The sequence below is a fragment of the Camelus ferus genome, chromosome 1, assembly GCF_009834535.1.
Source record: "Camelus ferus isolate YT-003-E chromosome 1, BCGSAC_Cfer_1.0, whole genome shotgun sequence".
NCBI classification, from domain to species: domain Eukaryota; kingdom Metazoa; phylum Chordata; class Mammalia; order Artiodactyla; family Camelidae; genus Camelus; species Camelus ferus.
In genome coordinates, this window is record NC_045696.1 from 96,077,563 (window position 1) to 96,104,944 (window position 27,382).

At 38.8% G+C, this 27,382-nt stretch overlaps 2 protein-coding genes across 2 annotated transcripts in view; one reads left to right on the plus strand and one right to left on the minus strand.

The window, feature by feature from the left end:
* The window catches only part of MED12L (mediator complex subunit 12L), a 292,633-nt gene that overhangs the window by 25,096 nt on the left and 240,155 nt on the right, over window positions 1-27,382 (minus strand). Inside the window, exons 27-39 of the mRNA XM_032486297.1 lie at window positions 25,777-25,976; window positions 22,616-22,804; window positions 21,977-22,051; window positions 21,676-21,866; window positions 20,703-20,864; window positions 18,701-18,812; window positions 16,238-16,327; window positions 15,156-15,265; window positions 14,591-14,726; window positions 13,615-13,776; window positions 11,457-11,819; window positions 9,449-9,605; window positions 5,957-6,168 (exon numbers count right to left, since the gene is read on the minus strand). Of these exons, the coding sequence (XP_032342188.1) occupies window positions 5,957-6,168; window positions 9,449-9,605; window positions 11,457-11,819; window positions 13,615-13,776; window positions 14,591-14,726; window positions 15,156-15,265; window positions 16,238-16,327; window positions 18,701-18,812; window positions 20,703-20,864; window positions 21,676-21,866; window positions 21,977-22,051; window positions 22,616-22,804; window positions 25,777-25,976 (2,159 nt within the window). The remainder of the gene's footprint in view (window positions 1-5,956; window positions 6,169-9,448; window positions 9,606-11,456; window positions 11,820-13,614; window positions 13,777-14,590; window positions 14,727-15,155; window positions 15,266-16,237; window positions 16,328-18,700; window positions 18,813-20,702; window positions 20,865-21,675; window positions 21,867-21,976; window positions 22,052-22,615; window positions 22,805-25,776; window positions 25,977-27,382) is intronic.
* P2RY12 (purinergic receptor P2Y12) overlaps window positions 13,806-27,382 on the plus strand; it is a 44,486-nt gene continuing 30,909 nt past the window's right edge. The window contains exon 1 of the mRNA XM_006189094.3: window positions 13,806-14,116. The gene's annotated coding sequence lies outside the window, so the exon portion shown is untranslated. The remainder of the gene's footprint in view (window positions 14,117-27,382) is intronic.

Below are 27,382 nucleotides of genomic sequence, written 5' to 3' on the forward strand. Positions count from 1 at the left end.
TTCTGAAAATGCTGATTTAGGAACAAAAATAAAAGTCACCCAATGAAAACCAGTGTGGGTAACGTTTTATGAGTCACCTAGCAAAATGGCCTTTATTTGCCACTACTGGTTTGGAAGGTACTGAGTAATGGTGCCCAAGGCTGAACAACAAATGGTGTGACCCAGAAGTTATGGTCAGCACATTATACGAGTGTATTCTGATTGCAGACAACAGATACCAGAAAACTCTGCGAGAGGTCCTGTTGACCAGTTGCACTTGATTCTTTTATAAAGCTTTCATATCAAATATAACTTTGTTGGGAATTAATTAACAGTAACAGGAACGGCTGGAACAAACTGGTTCATTCTGAAATAAACACACTTTATACAAAAATAAACCTTCACAATATGTTCTGTTAATATGCTCATAAATCATGAATATAACATATTGATTGGTTGAGGATATACATTCATTAAATTCCTAATCCTGGCGAATATTAAAAGAAAATAAGAATGGTGAAAAGGACAGTGAAGATATATATACACATTTCCATTTATCTGAATGAATACAGAAAGTACATTACCTTTTGATGTTAAATACTTGAACAAAATACTTTGTCTAGTTTTTTAAAAAGTACAATCAATAATTAATGCAAATTGTATTTATTCAAATTTCATTATTATCTCGAACAATAAATGCCCTACAGCAAACATAAGCTATCTTCAAAATATTTTTGAAATCTGACAAAGTTGAATTCAAGTTTTTAAATAAACGAAAACCTTGCCTGCTCTCAGTATACTAAAAGTGTAAAGAAAAATGGATAGAAAAATTGATTCCAAGGAAGTCTCCAAATTTTCCTCTGCTGAAAGAACTAAAAAAATTGCCTGTATAACAGTATTTCATAACGAATATTTTCAAAACTTGTATATGCAGTTAAGGATATTTTCACCAGTGTATAGAAAATGTTACCCATCAAATTGGCAGTGAAACAAGTTGACTTACATTCACATCTGAGATGTGTGCTCTTTTTTATTCTAATGCTTCTTGGATTTATGTTGTGGGTTGGCTACCTGATACAGAAACCTACAAGTAATTTAATGCAAAACATGCATTCTTAGCTAGCCCAGGCAAAGCAGTAGAGATGAAATCTTACGACATGCATGCACAAGACCTATGCCCCAAAAAAACACCTCCTCCATACCGGAAAGAAAACAGAGATGATGCGTTCTGTTGAGAATTTAGGAAGAACCAGTGAGTGGGATGTGATGAGAAGGGCATGTTTCATAACCACAGTTTTCATTATCTTGCACTGGCCTGTGAGTGAGTCAGCATGCCATGCGTTCCCCTACTAATGATGTGAGTTACCAGAGAGAAGCAAGAGCTCAAAACTGGGACTGAGACGAAGGTATACGAACTGGTCTATGGTCCCAAGCCCAGGCCATGAATGTCTGCTGGTTTCTATACCATACACATGTATGATGAAAATCATGACGCAATCAAAGGGGACAACTTTTAGAAATAAACTCCATTAAGCTGAACATGATCAATGCATTCATGATTCTGTGTTACAGTCTCAAACATAAACTAAGTGAGTAAGAGTGAAATGAGGACTGTAATTATCACCAGCTATAGAGGAATAACCCGCTTCTCATTTTGATGTTCAAAGAGTAATGCTATAAAAGTTTAAAAAAAAAAAAGGAAAGAAAAGAAAGAAAAAGGAATGACAGCAGGGGTGTTACCATTATGTTGTCAAAGTCTTCCAGAAGGGAGACAGCAGAGTTACAGAAGTCCTACAGAAAGGGGACAGCAAGAAAATGGCAGACAATACAGATAAGATCGTTTAGCCTAATGATGTGGGGAGCCAAAATACATATGAATTAGTTCACTTTTAAAAACAATGTTTCAGAGAGTCAAGACTTAAAAACCCAGGCCTTAAGAAGTTTTATTAATTTATATGCCAAACAATATCACCATCGGCTGGGTCACAAATAATATGGCAAGAGTCATTTAATGGAACAGCACAACCTGGAGGTTAAATGAGGACATACAAGGAGTTGGGGGCGCAATCAGACCCAGACAGCTTCTTGAAACTAAGGCATGTTGGTGCTCCAGTGCAAGGAAAAGAGCGCCACATTCCTTCCTAGCCCAGAGCTGGGGAGAGCTCAGGACACTGGGTCACATCAAGCAGACAAGACATTAAGTGAACAGGTCACATACCATTGGAGGATAGACAGCTCCAACCCAGTAAATGCCCATGAAAGCAGAACATCAGTTTCACCACACATTCAATCAACCAAAATAGAACACAGATATTCATAGTGCCACCAGTGTTTGCATGCTAATGGGGAATTACTTAGAAAAAGGGAACTACATGCTGGGGAAAAAAACTCCTGTAACTCAGATCAATGACTCCCTTGTTTACTCATTTTCATAAATGGATTTTAAGTGACCTTTTGTCTGAGATATTAAAATTTTTCTGTTCAACTTGCGTTTTAGAAATAGAGATAAGGCAAAAAATTCTCAACCCTAATTGAAAAGGTATTTTACTCCACTAAGGACTAGAAATCACAGGAATTTCCCAAGCAAGTAATACCTATTCTCGTCATGTTAGGGGTAGGTACATAATTCATTGCAAATATTCATTTGTCTTAGTGGTTCATTCTCTCACCTGCTACCCCAATCTTCTCCCTGCTCATAAAAATCAAGCTTTGTAAGCTATCTTACGGATCATTAACAGTTGCACACTCATAATTTCAGCAAATGAAATGGTCGACTTCCTCATCATTCAAATAAACAGAAATACCAGGTATTAAGTAATAAGCAGAGCATCCACTTTCCTGGACATGGTTTCCAGCCAAGGAACCAAATGACAGGGTTTAGGACACATTTACTAGCTCATTGTCCTACTAAGTTCATTTCTGTTGCTGAGATGTATATAAATTATACTCTCTGAGTCAATGCATTAAAGATAATCGTTAAAACTCAAGATTTGTTTCAACAAGACTATTTTGCATACCTTTACCAAATAAGAACCAAATCATTTTGAAATACACTCAAATTATACAATCCAGAAAATTACAGAAGGGAGAACTTTAAATAGCTAGTAAAGTTATAAAACACACCTAAACTCACAGGAAATCAGAAAACGCAAATTACAGCGTCATCACACAATACCATTTCACCTGCTCTGAATGAGGACATTAAAGTCTGATAATATCAAGGGTTGGTGAGGATGTGAAGAAAGGAAAACAACTCATTTACAACTGATGGGAATCACAACCACTTTAGAAATCAAATTCGCGATCAAATCCACATTTCCACTTCCAACTCCAGACCCTAAAACTCCGCATGTGCAGAAGAGATGTACAAAAACGTTTACTCTAGCATGGTTAACAGTAATCAAAAATGGGAAATAACTTAAATGACCATCAACAGAACAGATAAATATTAATACTCGTAATGGAATAGCAATCCAACCAGGACAACAAAATAAAATTAGGTGTAACAAAGTAGATATGATTCAAAATTAGTCAAAATTAAAAAGTCACAAAACAATATAAGTGTAAGACTATCATATAAAGTTTCAGATCTGAAAGTAATACTGTATCATGTTTATGTCAATGGATGCAAAAATATGTAGTAAAAATATAAAAACGTTCGTAAGGAAAAAAACCCCCACAACATTCATCGTAAGGATTACCTCTTTAGAGGAAAGAAAGGAAATGAGAGGAGACCACGGGCCTCATTCATGTCTGTACTGTTTTATTTTTTTTAAATGTGCTAGAACAAATGTGGCAGAACACTTATTATTTAATAAAACTAGGTGGTAAGTATGTGTTTGTGATATTATTTTCTATTCTTGTATGTTTGAAATACACTGCTAAAGAGTGAGTTCCAAGGCCATACCATATCCGCCGGGTAGAACGATTACCAGACAAAAGGGTTGGCTGCTCAACTGAAATGGGCTTCATCAATCCAGGAGGCGTGCTTCCAGGATGCTAGATTCACCCGTGCCGAGGAGCTAACAACCTCGGAAGGCTCTGACTCAGTGTTCTCTCACCAAGTCACCTAAGTCCTTTATTTGGATGCACAGTGAAGGCACCTGCTCCAGGGTTTGATAACCCAGTGTTCTTACCAGAAACCACAAGCTGTAACTGAGCACATCATTTCTGTCTCTGTCAGCAAGCTTCCTCTTCAATGCCATGAAAACCCTGATGATTCATCGTCTGTAGCCTACAACCGATTGCTTTCTTACAAATTTATCTCAATCAAGTTAAGCGAACATATTCTATGAATGGCTCAGGGAGATTCTGCCCAGGGCTAGGAACCACTCAGAGAAATTCAAAACTGAATTCAACAGTAGCAGTCTGAAAGTGGGTTAGTAATAAGTCAAATTATACCTTGTGATAAAAAGGTAGATGGGAAGAAATAAACATACTTCTAGGAAGGTAAATTTTACTTAGGCTTAACTTACTTTTAAAAGGGAGCTGAATTTATTCTAGTAGAATGGTTATTCGACTTCTAGTAAATTATTTTTTCTTGATATGGATTTGAAACAGTGGTACGACTATTTTTGTTCATCCCCAAGAAGTGCTAAAATCCCACACAGGTTTTAACTGGCTCTCAATATGCTGCTTTCTTAAGCAAAATCAAGGCTTTTAAAATATTTTAATCAAATCCTCATCATTCCTGTGTAAGAAACAACTTAGACCCATCTTTCCTGACACCCAGGGAGTATGAGCAACCGACTCTCCCTGAGGGGTCAGGGAGAGGCAAGCACGTAGTCACTGCTGTCTGTATTCCCTTGCACTTCAAACTAGACTCCTCTCTCCTGTCCCTCTTATAACACAGGTTTAAAAAAAGGAAGCATTTTTAAGACTGCATAACTATCCCTACTGCTCTCACCCCCCCAAAATCACTGCGTGGACTGAAGGCAGAAGTGCCCCGGAGTTTTACAGTGAAGGTATGGCTAGAAAGTTACTCAAGATACAAAGAGTATTTTTTAAAGCATTAGAATTTCTTGCTAATTTGAACGTCAGTGGTTTGTCACAGAGCAGGATAAACGGGAAGACTGGCTACTTCCTTGGAGGATAGTAGGGTTGTTGTGAGAGCTAAGATCATCAACACGGCCAAGTGTTTTGAGGCGTTCTGGCAGAAGTAAGTGCCGTAACAGGGGCTAGCAGCACCACCATCACCACCATCGTGCCTTTTTTTTTTTTTTTTTTTTTTTAAGAAAAATTGGAAAACACAAGAAGCATAGAGAAACTAGAAGAAAAAAGTCACACTCTCACCTCCCTCTTTTTATTGTATATGTACAGATTCGTGGGTTTTATGAGTCTATACTAAGTTTTGGGTGACTTTCACCAATGTTTTGTTGAATAATCACTGCCATCTAAAAAGTTAAAGAAAAGTGGGTTACAGGGCATAAAAAGAGAAATAATATAAATCGAGAACTAAAGCTATCCATATACTGACTATTATATGTAGTGTATCCTGTGTTTTCTGTAGCACCTATTAAGTCCGCACTAGACTCAGAGTCTGTGCAGAGAAAACCCAAGAAACATCAGGGCTTCTGAGATACCACCTCCAAGCCAGAAATCAAATACTAATCCATGAAAGCAGAACTAAAAGGAGAACAGAAAAGGGAGATAATTATAACAGGGAATGAGTGCTCAGAGCAGGTCACTTCAGGGATAAAAGTTCTACAGCCTCTAACTGACTAGAAAAGCACTAGCTCTTCTTTTCGTTTTAGGCTTACTTTGAATGAACCTAAGACATTTCAAGTTATTTGGTCACTGGCAACAGTAAACTGCCAGGGAGGAAAAGTGTTTATAAACCCGTACAGGAGAGACATACCTGCACTCACACAAGTCCACGGGGATGCGCACCAGGCAGGACACGTCACACACCCCCACGCATCCCCAGCTACAGGGACCAGGGAAACGCGCAGGACCACGCTGCTGGGGGTGGACAAACCTGCTGGAAAGGTCGCGCCTGGGCTTGCCTGAGGAGCCGCTGCTGCTGCTGCTGCTGCAGAAGCTTCATCTGTATCAGTTGCTGCTGGGACGTGATGGCATGAAGGGAGGGCGGCTGCATCATGGCCCCCGAGCGCCGCTGCAGCATGTTGGACAGAGCTTGCTTGGTATTGGTGGGGACAAAGGAGCCTGCCGGGTCCAGTCTGGAGCCACCTACCAAAGCAACCAGAAGGAGGAGCTTTCTGTGCATGTTAACGCAACAGGTTTGCCTTATTTTATCAAAACATGGGTATCTCACTTTCTAAGCCTCACTTTAGGAGCATGATGGGAAGGAAGGCACTGCCTCACCCTCTGCAAATATTGAAGATCTGTTAAGAGTTGCAGCAAATCCTAAGGCTGAGGAGGGTGCTGTTCAGTGGGTGATAATATTTGAATGGCTTCACAGAGGACCCACTTCGGTTGATAAAGTGAAACGTCTGAGAAGCAGAGTTGTTGGCACAATTTCAGAATCGTGTGGGTTTTAAATGATGCAAGGCTCTCAGGAACAAGCACATCACTTGCACAAAATGTATTTCCTTCCTGGTGTATTTTGCCAAGTGTCCTAAGCCAGGCATAGAGACCCTTTTGTAATTGTAAACCCTTTTCAAGTTCATAGTATTTAAGCTTCTTTACCATGGCAAAATTAATATGCCTGTTCTGTGGCAGAAAGGCATGAAAATACTTAAAAAACTTGAAATGCTTGGAAACTTCAAATGTCATGATTCTAAAGACAAAAAACATCTTTTTTGAAGGCTGTAAGTCAAATAAACAAGAGACGTTAATTATAGTGATGCTTAAAAAAATGAAAATATTACCATATTTGCCTACATAATGTGTCAAATGACTTTAAGAGGGAAAAAAAATTTCAAAATGTGCTGGCTTCAAATTAGGTGCCAATCCTTCACCAGATAGTTTATATCCCTCAAATGTATGTGAGTAAGAAAACCCCTATATAAATACCTTACAAATGTTACATCATTTTTTAAAGCAAGTTGAACGATGGAAACATTTTAATGCTGTTCACTGGAAGTCTACCTTCTTTAAAGGCTCAGTATCACAATCGGCAATATGATTTACGAAGTCATTCAGTGGCATTTGAAGAACATTTGGGAGAGGGTAAGAGGTCAGTTTGAGTAATATGAGTAACTTTTGTTGAAGAATTGGAAATATACTAATGCATCAAAACATTGTTGACTCATTTTATAAGGGAGATTGTTTTTGAAAATTAGGCGATGGCCTACATTTTTTTAATTTTCCTAACTTTTCTATAATCTTATACTTCTAAATCAACTAAAGAAATAAAATAGAATAAACATGTTGGAGCTCTCTGTATATTTTTACCTCATTAATTTTTTCCCTTTCTCTCACCAAATGGTGTTTATTATGCACATATACTTCCTTATAACTTTACGATACTTGTGTGTATACATGAGAAAAAGAAAGATGCTTAAGCTGTAGGTGTAGATGTGTTTGTGTGTATGTATGTGTGTATGTGTGTGTGTGTGTGTGTGTGTGTGTAAGGGCACTGTTTTGCATTTTTAACTACATATAATGGAAGCACACTGTACATATTCTTCCTCAACTCCATAGCATTCATAATTTTATGAAAATCTATTAATCCACACATGTAAAATCCTCATAATTGTTTTCTTCCATTTTTTGGTTACATGTCATGATACCTAAGACTTATCTAATATCTAAAGTTGCTCAACTTACAAACACCTTTTATAGTATTCTATGGGGGAAAGGGTATATGCCTTTGTAAAATATTTAGCTTTCAATTTATAGACATTCTTTGTGTTTGATTTCAATATCTACAAGGTATAAAAATGGTAAAATAAAAAAAAAATGTACAAGGCCCTGGGAATTAACGAGAAAGTCAAAAGAGAGGACGAGCATACATTATTTTCCACATTTACCACTGTCTGGTTTGCTCTTGGTAGTCTATGCTCATTTCTTCAACAACTTATTTTTAAGAGCCCACCACAAGCCAGATGCTGTTCTAAGTTCTGGGCATAGAGGAGTGAACTTAACAGCAAAAATACCTGCCCTCATGGAGCTTGCTTTCTGGAGAAGGCAGAATAAACCAGGAGGTAAGTCAAATGTCTCAGTCTATAAAATGTGCTGATGCTGATACGAAGAAACTCAAAAGACGAGGAGGGGAACAGAGCAGGCAGGGAAAGGGTGGGTTTGCAACTTAAAGCAGGCCTCCTCAAACCTGAAGGAGGCAGGCAGTGAGCGTAGATACTGTGAGGAAGAGCACTCCAGGCAGGGCCAGCAGGTGCTAAAGCCCTGAGGTAGGCACATGTTAAGATCATTTACTGAATATGAATATATCTGCTGTGTCAGGCTGTCTTCTAGATGCTATATTTTTAAAAATTTACTTTAAATTATATATATGCATGTATGTGCAATATAAACCTTATTTCATCCTTAAGAAGAGAATGGGCATTTTGATCCATTTTGTTTACTGTAAAATCCTAACAACCAGACGAGGGTCTGGTCCATTGTGACGCTCAGTACATTTCACTGAATGCATACCGGAACCACCCACACCATGAGGTGCAAGTTAGCACATCTGCTTTACAGATGCTCAAGCTGAGGCACAGAGAAAGTAAGATTTGGTGGAGACGATACAGCAAGAGAGCGGGAGAGCCAGACCCGAACAGAACTGACTCCCAGACCAGCCCTCTTAACCGCTCATTTAGAGGACAAGATACAGATTCCGCACTACTGTAAACCAAGAATCAAACATGTTCTTCAGGCTTCAAAACATCACACTCATAATAAAAATCACAGTAAAACACACAATACAGTAAGGAAAAGTATTATTTGTTCGAATGGCACATCCTAACAAAATGCAGACTGAGATCTCAAAATCAACTGTTTTGTAAAAACAGTCAAACTTTCATTCAGAAAAAAATGAAATTCACTGCTAATTAAGAGATTTCTAAAAAAATTTCAAAGCAGTACTAACATTTACTGTGGATACGGCTGCTTTTCTTATTGACATCTAAATCTATTTGTTGAACCAAATTTCTGAGATCCTTCACGGTATAAGCAATTCAAAATTCATCACATGAGGAAACAATAAAAGACACTGCAATATTGTCTAATCTTTTAAAGCGCTGATGAGAATTACATCTGATAAAAGTGTACATGAATTTCACAACCTAAAACTTCTAGTGATTTTATATTTTGTAACTTAGATTTTTCATCAATGGCTAATTTCCTTCCAACACCGGATGAAAATTCCAAAGTCAGTACCTCAACTCGTAACTTGAAACCTTATTTTAGAAGAGGAAGAAAGCATCTTGAGCAGCGAGAATTCCAGAAATGTGCACTGAGTTCTAGAAATCAGGCAAGTTTTGTGGAGGTTTCAGTTTAATAGCAAAGAGAACCCCAGGCTATCTCTGATCTCAGAGACACCTGACTTCGCTCTCTCTTCACATACCTGGAGTAAGAGACTGGTTCTGAAGGAAAAAGCCGGGCTGCTGGGGCTGCCCCATGAGGCTGTAGCCCCACAAGGCGGACTGTGGGTGGTGCACCATCTGGGAGGAGACAGGTGAGTAATTGGGAGGCACTCGGTATATGCTGCTCTGCGGGTACTCCTTCAACATGAAGTTAAAAAAAAAAAAAGTGACTTAACTCCACACACCACGTATGTAATTAATGCAAACTCTTCTGATCACATTATCTGAGGGAGCCCCTACCCCAGTGGACAAGGCTATTTCGACAAAGGGGAAAACAGAAGGCAAGAGTCTCAATATATTCTCTGCAAAACACTCATTTAAGTTAAAACCTGGACTTAAAATCTACTTGGCTTCCTGGACTTAAAATCTACTTGGCTACAGTGGGGGGAAGATGGAAAGGGATCTTTCCTGAACATTGTTTTTAAAATACTAAAAGCACATTTAGAATACCCGTATTGACCATCACCCACAGCTGCAAAAGCATCTTCGGTTGCTGAGACCCCTGATCACTTCATCTTGGAAGGCTTTCCTGATACCTTGGACCTGGATAAGAATTATGCCAGAAAGGCCCACGATTCTTTAAAGCCAGTCTCTGGTCTTAGTTGCAGTTTTCCAGATGGCTCTCTAAAGCAGACACCTCTCGGTGCAGTCCCCCTCCGCCCCTCACCACACCGCTTGCCCAGGGCTTTCTCTTCCTTACAGCAGCTGCAAAGTCTCTAAGGATCACCCCCAAAGACCTCAATTCCCTACTCAAGTCCCTCCTGCTCTCGTCTAGTCCTGAAGGATGAAGGAAAAATAAAATCTCAGTTCTCTGTAATACAGCCCATTGGAAAGAGGCAGCTTCAGGAGAAGTGTGGGAGAAAGGGACAGGACCAGGACCCACGTGGGGAGTGAGAGGAGTTTTAGGTCTTTCAAAGCATCTTTAAAGAACAGAAACCCATCCATGTGAACATGCAGGCTAGGAGACCCAGATGTGGGGGAGTGGCAGTCTGATCTTACCAAGCATCTTTTTCAAGACACAGAACTAATGGCAGGAAGGCTATACAAGAAGGGGGCACTGATGTTCCAGTGGCACCCAAAAGTGATGGTCGTCATTTCTAGAATAATATTAATCACCAAGCTACCAGCTAGGAAAAGATGTTTTGGTTTTGACATAGGTGAACGATAATTAGTCATGATGTTTGAACACCAAATTATGAATATTTTTTCCTCTGTATAACAAGAATACTCTTGAGTTTTATAGAAAAATGTCTCAAATTCCCTCTTGAGTATTTTTGAGGTGAATTTAATTGGGAAGATATTTTACACATTAGTTCTATAAAATTATTTTTAAATTACCATCTCATGGATTTCTGTTGTTTTCAGAAAATGTTGCTCTAGGTAGGGAAGGCTAACAGGAAAACAAAAATAAAACTATTTTAAATTATGTTTATTTTATATCATATAATTTCTGAAAATATGTGGTAAAGAAACAGAATATACAGGAGAGTAAGAGGAATGGTAAACTATGAAATCTCAGAAACATCCTACTGGATGTATTAGATGCAGTTTCATCTAAGGAAAGCAAACAGAGTTTTTACGTTAATTCACTACAGGTATCAACTGTTCAAAATACAAAAAAAAATATTTTAGACATGCCTCATAATAAAAATAGGTAAGAGGAAGAGATGTTATAGGCGAAAAAAATTCAAGTTTCAAATCTGAGAAATTGTGAGGCACTGATAAATGAATATTAGTCACAATCAAAGCCTAAAATAAAACAAAGTTATAAAAAGTAGAGGAGGAAAAATCAAAAGCTAGGATTCTGTCGTCTGTGGCAAGTCACCATTTGTGTGCCACTCCATCAGTTACCCCTGAGCCTTGTCAGGGTAACTGTTACAAACGGGCTTATACTAATCTTGGGAATGTTTCTAGGGATAGAATTCAGGAACTAGTAAACCTTCTACGAGATGCTAACATGCCAGAGATCTCTCTGCTTCCCCTACTCACATCAGCTCGCGAGCTGGGTTTCGTCTTGCGCTTCCTTCCCTTTGTTTTCTTCTCTTCATCGGCTGTGGTTTTTCCCTGATCTGACAGCTCAGCTGATTTCCTCTCGGGTTCCTGAGAGATGGGAGATGTGGGCTCTTCCTCCTCCTCTTCGGGAGGCAGGGGCAGCGGCTCGAGGTAGTAACTCCGGGGCTTGGGCATGGGGTGTGTGTGATACAGGAGGAGGTGATGCTGTTCCTCGTACTTGACCACCTTTCGGTCCACTCGGACGGTCCCGAACCAGGCCCAGGACAGAGGAGCAGGGTTCTTCTGACCCTCAAACAAATCCCATGGGGACACTTTCTGCTTCGTAGAGACCTGGAGACCCTGTGGTAAAATGACACGCCATGACCACATGCTCCGATCTTTCCCTGATTCAGAGGCCAGGCTTGCTTAAGACATGGATCCAGAGGACATTCTGGCTGGCGGGGGCCTCAGAGAACCGAGCACACGGCAGACGGGCTTGCTAATGAGTCTGGGCTGACACGGGATCACTGCGAGCAGCAGCTAGAATCTGGACCTTTAAGTCTGGTTTTATGGTTCTTTATACCACATGACACTCTGTTCAGGCTGGAACACCAGATAGTCCAGCGTATTTTTCTGTAGGTGGCATTTTTTTTTATTCAGTTTTTTTTTAATTCTAAAAAAATACTGCTAAATACTTCTAAAAAATTACTGTAGTAAACTATAAACCTTTGGAATCTATTTATTGCTTTTAAGATAAAACTTAGGAGTCAAGTTATATTCAGCCTCTAATTGGGATCAAATTAACTTCAAACACGTGTGGACTTGATTCAGGCACCTTTCATGTACTTGATCAGGCAGTCTCTAAACAGTTCAGTAATATTATTGTAGAATTAACCTGCACCAACAGGTACAAATAAAGTCCTTCAATTCAAGCTTATCTCTGCTGAGGTTAGAAGACAAAGCGCTATTCTGTTTCTGAAAATAAAAGCTTCTTATTTTTGGCATTAATTGGTGCTGTCCCTTGGTACTTACCCTGGTATACCAATTTGAAAATATTTTTCTTCAAAGTGACCCCACAAGTAACTGCTCAAGGCATTCCACATCAATGTTCCTACTCCTACTATAGGTCCTCTTCCACGGGTGGCCTCATCCAACACCAACACTCAGTTACCTAATATCTGCCTTGACATTAGACCAAGAGCACATATACAAATGGCTTCTAGATGTGTCACCACTGGAGAGCCCACCAGCACGGCAAACTCAACTTACCCGTGACTCCAGCTTTTCCTCCCTCTACAGCCGTGCAGGCATCAGCACTCAGGGCACCCCGTTACTGCAGAACCACTTTCCTCCCAAGAGCATAAACGCTTCCCTGTGCCTGTGCCACCCCGTGCCCTACCTCCTGGCTAACTCTTAATCCTCCAGAATGATTCAAGTGTCAGTTTTCTTGAGGAACCCGCTCTGACTACCTACCGCTCACCTGTGTGTGCGGGCCCCCTCTCTGGGTCCCCGCACGCTCTGTTCCACGACATACAAATCTCACCAGGCTGTAACTGTCCGCTCCCCGCTAAGGGTAGGAACCCTTTCCGCTCTGTGATTTCAGTGATCTATGGTTGCTCCATGTTCACGGAAAGAATAACTGACCCCTCTTCTCATATTTTAGAGAAACTTGCCTAATATCTTATATACACAAGTGTTCATTAAACATTGTTAAATTAGTAAGAAAATAAAGTGTTGTCACTATAAAATATTTTGTTGACTCAAAATAGCTTACTACATGAAGACTATCATCAATAAAATTTTTATCATCTACTAAAGGTATTCTGTTTCCAATTCTGCAGTAAAATCAAACCTGACCTTTCCTATTTTTTCTTTTTTTTTTTACACTAAGCTTTCACTTAGTTTTCCCTTGATGGGCTTCAGAAATTCACTTAAATTCAGAACAGTTTTAAATGAAGATCTTCAAAGATTTGGCCTGTCTGTATGATAATGTCAAGAACCACTGCATTTAAATGACAAGACTATGTTTTAAAAAATTAAGAAACAATAAAATTAACATGTTTTACATGCCCTCTAGGAAGACAAGAAAATGTAGTTTGCTTTTGTAAGTTCATATATTTATATATATACATGAGAAACAAACATTTACTCTTGCCTGTTTTTTATCTATAGAGTCGAATCCAGCAATTTTGTTTCCCTTTGTGTCAATCAAGGAACCCATAGGTTCACAGGTGATGACATCACATGTCTGTTTTGGCAAAGGTAGCAACTGTCGAACTTTGTCAATACTTTCTGATCGTTTGTCTCCCAGCTCTTTCTAAAAAAAAAAAAAAAAAAAAAAGAGAGAGAGAGAGAAGTGGGCCAGAAGTGACAATGAAGGCAAAAGCTAAGAAGAAGGAAGTTCCTCTATGAAACATTTCCGTTTTTACAGCTGGAATGTTCTTTAACCTTGAATTTGGTCTATGGGGCAGCTCTCATTGAGAGTAGTATGTTTCATTTCTCTTATTTAAGTAGAAAATAGAACACATATACAGGCACCCTCGTTACACAATAAACATCGCTGTGCTGAAACGATAAAAATCCAGAGTAGTATTTGCAATCAGAAGGCAGGAGCTGCAGCTCGGAACACGTCCTCCAATCCAGGGTCAGACCACAAGGTAACCACTGGCTATTTTGTTAGTAAAGTTGTTGGACATGCTGATTTTTTTTTTTCCGCAATTGTTTGTTTACAGTTTATTTCAAAGATTGTGTTAGTGCCTAGTTAAATGAATTGAATTTAGAAATATCAGTGCAAATGTTTATTTTTCAACTGCATGCTGCCAGTCGAAGGTCAAATTATTCCTCAATCTAATGTTGGCATTTTGGTTACATACTTGATACCGGATTTCTGAAGTTCCTTAAAAAATTAAATGTTTTATGAGTATGATTTTTTATGAAAAATCTTCAAGCTACATATACTTACAACTTTTGGGTACTGGGAAGCCAAGGTAAAGCCAATAGAAAAATAGTCACATTACATTAAGTTGAATGCAATAAGTAACATCTAATTTAAGGAGTAATAAAATAACATGCACTAAATAATAAATCCACAAATAATATGAGCTCATAATACAGGCAGGCCACAAACTTACTTTTAGTTTCTTTACTAAGTTCATGTATGCACGTTTGTTCTCTTCAGAACCCCCTGGGGATGCATTTGATAGGTCAGAGGCCAGTGTTCCATTGATTAAAACACCCAGCATGTCAAGAACTGTTGTGAATAATTCACTAAGAGGAGAAAGAAAATGTTTTCACCTTAAAGCAAAACCAAGACATTCTTAACTAACTGAACTTTTTAATTTAAGGTATAGAATTTTTTTTAAGTTTTCTTTTTTTTTAAATGTATTTATTTTAAAATACAGTATTTTTTAAATTGAAGTATAGTTGCCGTACAATATTATATGTTACAGGTACACAAATAGTGATTCACAAATTTTTAAAGGTTATACTCCGTTTATAGTTATTATAAAATATTGGCTATACTCCCCATGTTGTACAATACATCCTTGTAGCTTATTTTATACCTGACAGTTAAGGCACAGGATTTTTTTTTAAGGTACCCAAGAAAATAAGGTGTGGAAGACTTTGTAGTCAGTGTATCAAAGCTTCCACCATGCACGCATGCAGTAAAGTCCACGTGAAGTGGTAAGAACATACTTGTTAGCGTGCATGTCAACAGTTCCAGAAGTAATGATCTGAAGGAGGAGGAGGGCCCAGTCTGTTGTCCACTGCGTGCTCCTCTGCACCGTGTCAAACATTCCTCCCACCTAGCACATAAAAAACACGGTGACAAAATCTGCATAGTGTTACAGAGAAAATATTACCTCCATCACTTCGTGCAGCCAAAAGTTTGTCACTCTTTCTAGTACCATCAGCACAGGAATTGGTCATTCAAATAAAGGGGGAGGGGAGGGGTACCTGAGTGTGGACACATCATTAGTATGAATTATACGCTAGTATAACCAGCTCTTTTTTTGTTCCTAAACTTTCATGATATCCAGTTTCATGATGTACCATTTCAGTCTAGTTAAATCTGAATAGGTCAAAACCAGGAAATCTGATTTATCTGCAACTTTGCATTGTCAATTACTACTGAATCTAAGCCTGTTGCCATAGTAACACTTAGGCATATCCTGTAACACAGAAGTAATGATGAGCAGGAGGCTTGCCCCCAGGTCTGCTGGTTCACGTGTGGGAATTAATATCAAATACCAGGCAAGCCATCATCCAGAGTAGCTTTTATTTGGGTTTGTGCAGTGATAAAAGAAAAATTCCAAGGAATGTGTAATGGGCAAGGAGTCTTAAATTTCTGTGAAACCTCCCTGCAGGATTTGTCTTTATGATCAATTTGATGGAAAGCTTGATAACATTTTGACTTAAAGGACATTTTAATATGGTTTTAAAATAAGCATAGTGAAAGTTTACACTCATCTCAAATCAGTAGTCCTCTAAGACCTAATCTTGGCACAAATGAAAAAGAATGAGAGAGGTCCCTAGGGGTGCGGTGCAGGAAGCAGCCCAATGCCTAAAATACCTCCTGCTGTCTAGAAGCCAGACCAGACAGGAAGGACAGAGGCCGGGAAAATGGAAGGTTAGAGAGACAGGGAAGTAGAAAAGAGAGCGAAGAGAGGCACCTTGTAACAGGGACTGTGACCATGGTAGGAGAGGAGTGGAGAGCTGGAGTTATTGTCACATTTAGCTAAGTTTAATGGAGGGAAAACGCCAGAAGAGTCTCTTACCAAATTTAGGCGGAGCTGCAGTGCCTCGTGCATCATCTGCCGAGCTTTTATGTCATCCTGGTATCGTTCTTCTCTCCAGTTACTTAAAATCTAAATGAGGAAAAAAAAAAACAAAACTTGTTTTCCCTGTTAAAATTTGATTCCTCTCATATTTAAAGTTAAATTGAGCTTTTTACTGATAGTCAAAAACAACTTCTTAGTTTAACAGATAAACAAACAAGGGAAAAATAAAATTTGAGCTTTCCTCCCCTTCCTCCAAGCAGATAGAAATCTGGTTATTTCTTTGTTATCTAATTACATATCCAGTTAAGAAAAATCTTATCTAATTACATATCCTAAGTCCTAGAAAATCCTTTAGGGGGCCATCAAGTTAAGCATTAACAAAAATGAAGGTACTTTATTCCTTTGATAACTACGTAAGTTTAAAAAGCTAAAGTTCTAATCTGTTCTTAGAAACAATGATTAGTACATACATATAAACTGAAAAAAAAAATTGCAGTATATTATATATATGTATTTATGTGCAATATAATGTATATGTGCAGTTAGACTATAATAATTCTACCTAATAAAATGGAAAAAGGCAAAAAAAATTTTTTTAATCTATCATTTCACTGGTCTTATAAAGGTAAGTATGAAGCTAAAGATAGATAAAATTACATTTTATATTGTCTTATATTTCTAGGGACATGCTGTGAATCCTAGCGAATGTATTATTTTGATATTTCATTGAAGGGAGGCTTGTTACCTTTTAGACTTGTCTTTCTTGATAAGGATTACGTAAGCTATTTTGAAAAATGTGACATCTTGGGCATCAGTTGAAAGGCATATCAATTTATTAAGAAAGTGCTTCCTGAGTCAGACTAATGTTGGGGAAGGGAAGGTTTGCTTAGGAAGGCAAACCACAAGAAGGGAACACCCAGAATCAGATGACATAAGGAAAAAAAAAAAACCCACACTGCCATGCTTTGAAATATGGCTCCTAATAGGAATCATCTTAAAAGAGCTGAAATGAGTCACATGCAGAAGTAACTGAGACCAACAGATGGACTTGTAAGTGCACTGCACAGTTAAAGGAAAGAACTTTGCAAATCGCATCAGAAGGTACGGATGGACCTTCCCTAAGGCAGGTGAAAGGTGCAAGGCAGTTTAACAAAACACACAGGCTGTCACAGGGTGTCATGCAGCTGAAATTCTGGCAGCGAGACAAATAAAAATAAGTTTGGAACATGTGGTATCAATCAGGGCAGGGGGCTAGATAATGACTGTGGTCTGACTTTTACAGAGTGATGGAGTGGAGGGCAGGGAGTGGCTAAGGAGGTGATATCTGAGCGGAGAGAGACCTGTGGAGGTGAGGGAGGCGGCCATGCCAATAACTAGGAACAGCCTTCCAGGGAAGGGAAGGAAAGACGCAAAGCCTCTGTAACGAGAATGTGCTTGGCAAGTCCAAGGAACAGCAACACGGACACTGAAAAGAATGGAGTGGGCAAGGCCATGACTGGCAGGAAACAAGGCAGAGGTGGGAGCCAGTGCCAAATCATGCAGGGCCTTATACAACCAGACAGTGAACTTCTATTCTGTTTTAGTAAGAAACACTGCAGCATTCTGGGTACTGGAAGAATACGTGGTTTACACTTATAAAGGATCCCTCTGGCTGCTGTGTAGAGAGCAGATCTCACATCGCCAAAAGGTAGGAGATGACGAGAGGACCAAGTGACTTGTTCGTGTTCATCCAGGACCACTCAAGAAGACACAGTGTCATGGAACCACAGCCCCACAGGACACTCCATTGGGCTCTACTGCAGGATTAAACACCCCACAGGACCACCCTATCCACTTTGCTCCATTCTATACTTTCTAATTCCAATTTGATCACTCAGTTTCTTTGTGGTGCATTGAAAACGAGTGCCCCAAAGAGTGACCAGGAGAACTGTGGTTGGTGGAAAAGCCAAGTTCAGATTCTCTATAAATGAACCAAAATGACTTCTGACTTGTAAGTGAGTGCCTTGTGCACTTGACCGGCATCCGTTTGGCTCTGGCAGTAAAACTGAGTTTCTGAAGCTACAGAGCTCAAGCTCAGACCCTGCCTGCTATGTGGAAACTCAGCTGAGGACCTGGAGAGAGGTCTGTCTGTCTTATGGCCATGCCTCCTGCAACAGATTGCTCCAGCACCTCTCCCAGGAGGCAGGGTCGGGAGAGCAGTAGAGACGACAAAGTTATGAGCAGTATGCAGATGTTACTTCTATAGTCTACAGGCACTCATCCAACGCATAATTAATATGACACTGTTGTTCATCTCGTGGTGACCAGAATGCCAGGCAGGAGACAGGATATGGACTATGTTTCCTGCATCTAGTCAAAACCTGTTGGGCCCTTATGAGTTTAATCTCAGTATCTGAAAGGAGAACAAATGGATGCCGTTAGAAAAATACTTGTCTGGCTCAATATTCTCCTGCACTTTACCTGATTAACTTGATTCTGCAGAGATGTTAGGAGGCCTTCCCGTTGTTCATCTTGTCCCTTAAGGCAGGTAAGGACCAGTGAGAGGAATGGTTGTTGACTCAAAAGAGACATACTATGAAGGAAGTAATAACAGCAGATCTAGTTAGAAAGAACACATTACTTCCTGGGCAACACTGATTTCCTGCCCTCGGGTTACTGGCTCTTATTTATTTTACTATTTGAAAAGGGAGTGGAGAACGAAACAGCCAAGGCTACCTGAAAAGTTAAATCATATCTCTAACTAACGTGATTAAAAGCCACTGTAATGCTTCTAAATAATTTAATATTTTCTCTTGCCCCTGAAGGCATTCCCAAACTTACATTCATACTGCATGTGAGTGTGTAGGGGGTGCAAAGATTAGAGAATGTGTCGCTGACATCAGTAAACAGAATGTAAAGATACATATCAGGAGGAAAATCACTTGACACACAGAATACAATGAAAAATTTCAACATTTCTCTCAAGCAGTATCCTTATTTGGGGTCCAGGAAACAGGCTCTAGGATGGTTGTGCTTGTTTTGTTTTTCAGCACATTTCTCAGGACCAAATAGCAGGCATGGGCAGAGCTAAGATTAGCACCAGGTCTGAGGGCTCCAGAAACAGCAGGCTTGCTAGTGTCCTCTAGGGCGCAGCTCCGCCACATCCCACGGACTTGACTTGTAAAAGAGTTTGAAGACATTTGGTTAAAAAACTCCATTTTAAAAATTGGCATTTTAGTATTATTTCTTCAATGATCAGAAACAACTGACAAATCACACTGACTAACTTTGCTACGCTGGAAATAAAAATTTCTTAAAATGAGATCAAGATCAGAATATTTCAATCTGCTTCATCTTCCACCAGCAGAACAGAGAGAGGCTGACCTGGGAAGAGACATCTTTAAACTCTGCAATACCATCTGTCCCCGCCGTGGGAAGTGAGGCAACAGACATAGCATCATAAACTTTGAGAACTAAAATTGAGTCATCTGGTTGGTTAATAAATACAGGCAACAATGATGAAACAACCAGATATTAAACAACATACATACAAAACTAGGTCAATATCAAAATGTATTTTAATTAAGAGGGCAGATTCAGAGGCCAGACCACTGGGGTTTAAACCCTAGCTTTATACCTCCTTAGCTGCATGTCCTTGAGAAATTTACTTAATCTTTCAGTGCCTCAGTTTATTCATCTATAAAAAGGACATAATGAGCACCCACCACATATGACTGCTGTGAGACTTTAAAAGTTCATGTAGGTACATGAGTTTTATACAGGGGCTGGCATTTCATGAGGGCTCCGTAAATAGCAGCTCCTAAATTATGAGTGATTAGGGGACAAGACACTTGGATGTTCAGAGCTTTTGTTTTTCCACGTTAGGAAGTATCATTATATCCTTCCACTCCTGGGGTGCTAAATCCATCACACTTTCACATTAGAGTGTGCTTCTGCTCTTTCTTGTTACGTGGTCAGTTTTCCAGTATAATTATCTGAAACCTTTCCTGGGGCATAAACTTAAGAAAACATTAAACTTGAAGGCTTATAAGTTAGTATCTAGTCTAGAACAAGAGCCGGAAACATTAAAAATATTAGTAACTATTTCAGGGCCCAGCATGACAGAATTATAATTCTATGGCTTTCAACATAAATACTTAAATAATAAGAAAAAAAATTAACTGTTGAATACAGGGACCAAGGGGAGATCCAGATCTGATTCAGCAAGTGGGGCTGAAAAGTCAGGATTTTTAACAGTTCGTCAGTGTAATTGGGGCATCTGGGCAGGGCTGAGAACTCGTGTACAAAATATGATCATCTGGAATCTCTTAGGAACAGAGCCTTGCCTAACAGAATATTTTCAATTCCATTTAAAGATGAAATTTCTGTGGACTCTGTACAATGAGCGTGGATGTCTGTAGGATTTTGGATTTTCTCAACTGCTCTTTAAACCCTCACATAGAAGTACATCTTCCAGCCATACCTTTTCTGTTTTTGTCTGTCTCGTTCCTTTTTTGAGGAAGAACCCAAGTGCTGTCCCTTCTCCAGCTCCTCCCCAGCGGCTTTCAACACCCTTCCTTGCACAGAGGTCGGCAGCCTGGCAATTAGGGGGGCCACCAGCCACACGCCCCTGCGTTCGGAGGAACTAAAATCAGAAACAGGTGTTATTCCCAAGGAGGCATCCTCTTCTCCCTGCTCTCGCAGTTCCACCGGAAACTCCAAAGCATAACTTTGATGCACAAGACACACCGATTAGTCTAAATTCTTCTCTTTTATTTCTACACGATCTTTCCTCTATCCAAATACCAGACACTTGCACACAATTTTCAGTCACTGACGGAGAGCAATAAAAGGTGGGGTGCCGAGAGGATACTGTCACTAAACTTTTTTTATAATCTATAAAAGTGTTTTTCCACGGTTCTGGCTTTCTGAGCAGTGACAGTCCTTTTGTCCAAAGAGTAATACGCTTTTCTGTCATGGTTAAAATAGGAAATGTTCTGATTATGCTTAAGCATGTTAATAACCAATTTTCCAAATTTTAAAATCCATTCGTTACACTTTATACCAAAATGATGAAATACAAGTCAATCTGCCTTTTGTGATTATCATTTGAGCAAAACTGCCAATTAATAAAGACGGCAGAAAGAGTGTTTCCTACATAATGAATGCCATGGAATACAGTAGCCTCAAGGGACAGCAGAGAAATTCATCCATCCCAGATGCCCTCTGTGGTTCCAAAGAGTCTGGGCCTGATTGACTTAATATCCCCAACGCCAAGACATCACCCACCTCAGCAGCACGACCCTTTAACTTATTAAATAATGACAATCGACACTTGCAAGTAATTATTTTCTCCACATTCCTGCAGCTTTATGAAAAACTGCTTTGTGCAAATAAAAGGTACAGTTACATGTGAAAAATTAATGACAGCAATATAAAACTACAGAAAAAAATACCTTAGGAATGTCTTTATCCCATTCTGTCTTGTGCTGCCTGTATCAGCACTTCCAATCCCGTTTGGGTTGAAGAGGCCCATACCCGAATTAGGAGAGTTATTGTTCAAGTCGGCGGACTGCTGGAATACCTCTATTGTCGCCTTTGCAATGTTGTCCAGCAGGTTGTTCATTTCAGCCACCGAACCAGAGCCCTGGAGTTGGACGTAAGAAAACCAGCGTGCATGTGTTTTATGCTGCCCTCAAATGTGGTTTAGCTTTTCATAAAATTTGATAGACATACATGCTTTCAATATGTACTCACAGGGTCCTTCAAACACTGTTTGATCATTAATTGAAGTTCCAGCCAAGACTGCCTCAGTGTCCACTGCTCAAGATTCTGGGGAAAATGGATTTAACACATTAAAAATATTGAATATATCTTAAAATCTAATAATTCCTTGCAGTTTTCCCTCTCTCAAAAAACAGAATAATTCCACACAAAGGATTTATATAAATCAAAAGGCTTCCAAGTCTCTTACAGATATTCATTATAGACACAAAGAAATAAATAGCAATATTAAAATAATGTGCCTCACTCAGTTAGGCACGGGAAAGAAAGAAGACAAGCATTTCTCCCAAAAGTTATCTAACTAATCCCATTACAAAATGATTTCAGTATTTTTTAATAATGTATTTAAGACAATCCCCTACAAAGCTTATTTCTCATGTAAATACAGCACTGAGTTAAAATACCAATACTTATACAATGATTGTATACAATTTGCAGCATGTATATCTAGCCAGCAATAAAACATGGCAATTACACAAAAAATTGGGAGTTCTAAACTTCAATTAATTCTGACTTTAAGAATTAGTTAACAGTGACACATATAACTCTGGTTATAACCACAGAAAAATGTGTCAAATGAGAAAAAATACAATCTTTTAGATTATCACTCACCTGAAGAATACGTTTAATGTGCTGTCTTTGTAGGTTGTCCCCCTCTGTACATTCTTTAATGCCATGAGGATAACAGATAAGCTGCAATAATTTCTGTGCTTGCATATTTGAGAGCACAGGGTCCAAGATAAGTTCTTTGTCTGTGCATAATCTTTCAGGTTCTTTTAAGCAGTGTTCTCCTACCCATTCCTGAAAATAACACAGCAGTGAGACTGACAGGCAGAGACTATCCGTGTATGTAACATGTACTAAAGTCATGGTGCACAATAAAGCGGGCAGGAATCTTCCCATTAAAAAAAATATTAGATGAAAAAAGTAGGAGGGAACAGACTTACAGACCAATTTTCTAGCATTTTGACATCTTAAAAATACAAAGTGGAACCATGGTTACAGAAAATTTTAAATAAGGAATGCAAAAAAAGAAATGTGCCGGAAAAAAAGAAAAGAAAGCTAAGTAAAGAAAATACTGGTATGTGTTTTCAGTTGGAGAATGGGGCCTTGCTTTAAGTACTGTTTTGTAATCATTCTTTAAACTTGCTATATAACAAGAATGATTCTATATTATAATATGTTTTCATCATTTTTATGATGCATTATAATATATTCCACTGAAGAAACAGAACCCAGCATAGCATTTATAAAATTATCTTTCTTTTGGATGCCATAATGAATAATGTTACTGTTATAAATAACTATGTGTGCACATCTATTCTCTGTACAATTATTTACTTAGGATAATTTCATAGAAACGCAGTTGCTGGGTAAAGGAGGAGAGCAAAAATTTAAGGCTACTGATGCATATGGCTAACTGACCTCTGGAGTTTCCACCAATCCAAACCTCTACCAGCTATTCTCTACCATTTTTTCAAAGGCAAACTCTTGTACTAAATGGGGTAAAAAATCACTAACAGTACCAGAGCCAAATTTGAACCCAGATCTATTTCAGATGAAACCTGCTTAACTACTACACCAATGGCTCAATGCTGGCTGTCCATTAAAATCATCTGGGGAGCTTGTTAAAATTCCAAAGCTCCAGCCCCATACCAGAGCAATTAAATCAATCTCAGGTAATGTCACCCAGACACCAGTAATATTTTAGGCATCAAATTTTCTTAAAACTCCCCAAGTGACTCTAGTGTGCATCCACAGTTAGAAACCAAGGCACAACTCAGTATATTCTCAATATCTATATGACTAATAGCTAACGTTTACCATGGTTACAATTACCCTTAATAAAAACATGACCCTGTCAACATTATGTCTACAGCAAAGTGAAAAAGAGTATATATGGTGTATCTTTTTTTTAATAAAGAAGGAGAATTTCTACAAAATGGAAAGATAAACCAGAAAATAATGGACTCAATCACCTAGAGCAGGGAGGACACAGGGTAGAAAAGTTAAGGGAGGGAGGCGTGCATCTCTGAGTACACCTTGTTGCTAGCTGACTCTTGGAAGTACGTTATTCTAAAAACAGAGCCAGGGTAGAAAAAGAAATCTAAACTGAATGCATATAGATATAAATGAAATCAATTCTATTTCAAGTGAATAACACATCCACAATGAAGGAGAAAAGTCTAAGAACTTTTAAACACAATTCTGTAAACCCTTAGGGAAAACAGAACTGCAAACAAATCCTCAACTTCTTGCAGTAGGTTTGTTTTTCACAGTGGTGTGGGTGCAGTAATCCTGAAACTACTTCAAGTGTACTGCAGAATTCCACAAAAGAGCAAATGGCTGATGTTACTGGTAGCCAGGGTTCTTACTGTGGAAGAAGGCAGTAATTAATATGGAATTAATAATATGGAATGGGGGAATGCAAACAAAAATCTGTGCATTTTGATTGACATTGGTGGTATCAGTATAAACTCATGATTATACACACACACAATTATGCCGATGGATTTTTTTTTTCCCTAGCTCTTCCTGCTGAAAGGGCCTAGAAGCAATTGCCCACACATTGCCCACAGCAATAAGCACACAGTGCCCAGATCTTGGTTTTCGGCGTTCCATGAAGGAATGAGTAATTCCAGGTTCGGTACCGGGAAAGTACAAGACAGGCCAGAAAGTAGAAAATACTTGTTACTCAAAAAAAGACGCGGGGGTGGGGGTGGGGGCGGGGAGATGTATGTCAAAATAACACAAAAGCCAGTATGAAAAGATTCATACACTGAACAAATCTGGGACAACTTGAACATGAAAATATCTAAGGACAGTATATTACGATCTATACAGAAAACAAATGAACAGAAGGAAAGGAGGAAGGGGAATGGCAGGGAGGGAGGGAGAGGGTAGATTCTACCTGAGAGTAGAATGCAAACTCAAAAATGTGGAGGGAACAGAGGAGCTGGGAAAAGTCATTTTGCAACCATCACCGTAAAGACTGGTTTGGACAAGAATCAAATGGATGCTATGTGGGAGGTGGGGGAGTTTGATGAGGAGCAGAAAACTTGGCATTGTCTCAAAGTTGTCTCCCTAAAATTATTTATTAATTGCAAGGGAAAAAATAATAACTATACAACAGAAAAATCAAAAAACCACTCAATGGAGACAGCTTGATCAAAATTAACATCACCACTGAGGTGCAAATAGACATCACGTGCCTTCGCATGTGATTACCGGAGAGGAACACAGCCTGTTTCTGGGGTATCTAGGCCAGGAATGCATAATCTGAAGCTAATTTACAGGAAACTTCAGACAAATCCAACATTACTGGGAAACTGACAAAATTGGAATGCGGCCCATAGGTGAGAAAAAATTTACAGCACCAATACTAAATATCCTGATTCCTGATAACTGTATTTTGCTTATATTAATCAATAAAGGAGGAAGTATTGAAAAGTAAAGTAGAATAATGTATCTCACATAATCTCCAATGGTTCAACAACAACAAAAAATGTTTTAAGTATACGCATCCACATTTACACACAAAAATAGAATTATAAAGCAGATATAGTAATACGCAAAAAAAATGAGTGTTTAAAGGGTATACTAGAGCCATTTATCATGATGACAGCTTTTCAGCAAATTTGAAATTATTTCAAAACAAAGTTAGCAGGAAAAAGAGAACCATCTATGTACAAGTTTCCTACTATACTGGGCCTCTCTCTCCAAAAGAACAGTTACACAGCCAAAGTCAAAGGCAAGTTAAATCTGAAGCGTACCTGTTGACAGATAGTCCTCAGTACATATCGAGCATATTCTCGTAAATTGGCAGTTTCTATGGAAATGCTTTTCCCGCAGGATTTTGAATTTTGCGAGGCAGCCCAGATGTCATCAGCATTCCCATCCCGTCGTAAACCCCTCACAGCAAAGTCGTCATTCTTTATAGAGCTGACACTGTTATTGCCAATTTTGGCATCTCCTAAATAACAGAATCACAAAAGCAAAATCACAGAAGTTCAAAATATTGCCAGATATTTGGAAAATAAACGAGCCAAGCATTCAGGGATTTAAAACATGTGAATGGGATCATCATTTCACAGCCAGATGTTCAGCAATAGAGAGAATGGATCAGGAGAGTCAATGCTAGAACGCAGAGAAGTTTCACCAGACATGAGGGGGAAAGAAAAAGCACGTTCAAGACTCATTCTTTATTTTATTTACAGAATTAAGTATGCTTTCACCAAACTTGGAAAGGCCATTAGGAATCACACTTAATAATCACAGAACATGGATTTCACCAATATTTCAAGCACGAATGTATTCAAATTCATTTGACTTATAGACAAGGAAAAAAATGGGTTACTCACCCTTCTAGATGTCCCTTTTCCATTTCTTCTCTTACAATGACTTATTTTCTATCCATAGGTCAAGAGAAAAGTTTTGCCTTAGCCCACCTTACTATCAACTTCTTGACAAGAGAGATTTATTTCCCTGGGGATGGAAAAGGGCAATGCATACTAAGGAAGCCCTGGAAAATAGGGCATTCATTGAATAACCCATGCCTTTCACTTTCCTCTCCATATACATCCAAATTAGAAAACCTCAGCTGATTAATCTCTAACATATTCAGTAAAATGAAGCTAAGGAAAGTGTTTTCCTCATAACAAAGTTCTGGGGGTGGGGAGAGGGGAACTGAGCAGAATGGTTGAATAGCTAGAAAGAAGACATCTTCTCTAGCCATGAAAGACAAATAATTGCCATATTTTAAAAGGGAGAAAATAATAGAATTTGATAATAAAGATTGCCAAATGGCAACAGAGCCTCCAAAGTCTTGTCTGTTCACCCACAGAATCATGAGCATAGAACAGGAAAATTTTCTGAAACCAACAAATGAGTTTAGACAAGGCCCTCAGCGCTTCACTGTAAGTGAAACCAAGCCCAGGTCAGTGCAAAAAGCCTTTTAAAACCCACAGGTCAACCAAGAAAAAGTTTTGACCCTGCTGAAAAAATTTCAAAAAATCAGAATTGCTTAGTGAGTATTATAAAATCATAGGAGGAGGGAAGGAATAAACAATACATTTCAACTCATTGATATCTTGTTACGTATAATCATACCTTTCTCATTCAAATATTCATACAATAAGTACCAAGCTCACTTGACTCACAGAAGTTTATTTAATTCAATAGAGCTGAAACAAAGGCCAAATTCTACACGTACCAACATTTAGCATGACTCTTCCAATCTTAGGTGATATAAACAACTATTTCTACACCTTAAGTTAAACTACTACAGAAATTAGAAACCAAATTCTATAAAACAGCTCTATCTCTCTAACTCAAAATAGATCCCAGCGGACAGGACTTGAGGGAACATGGATAAGGACA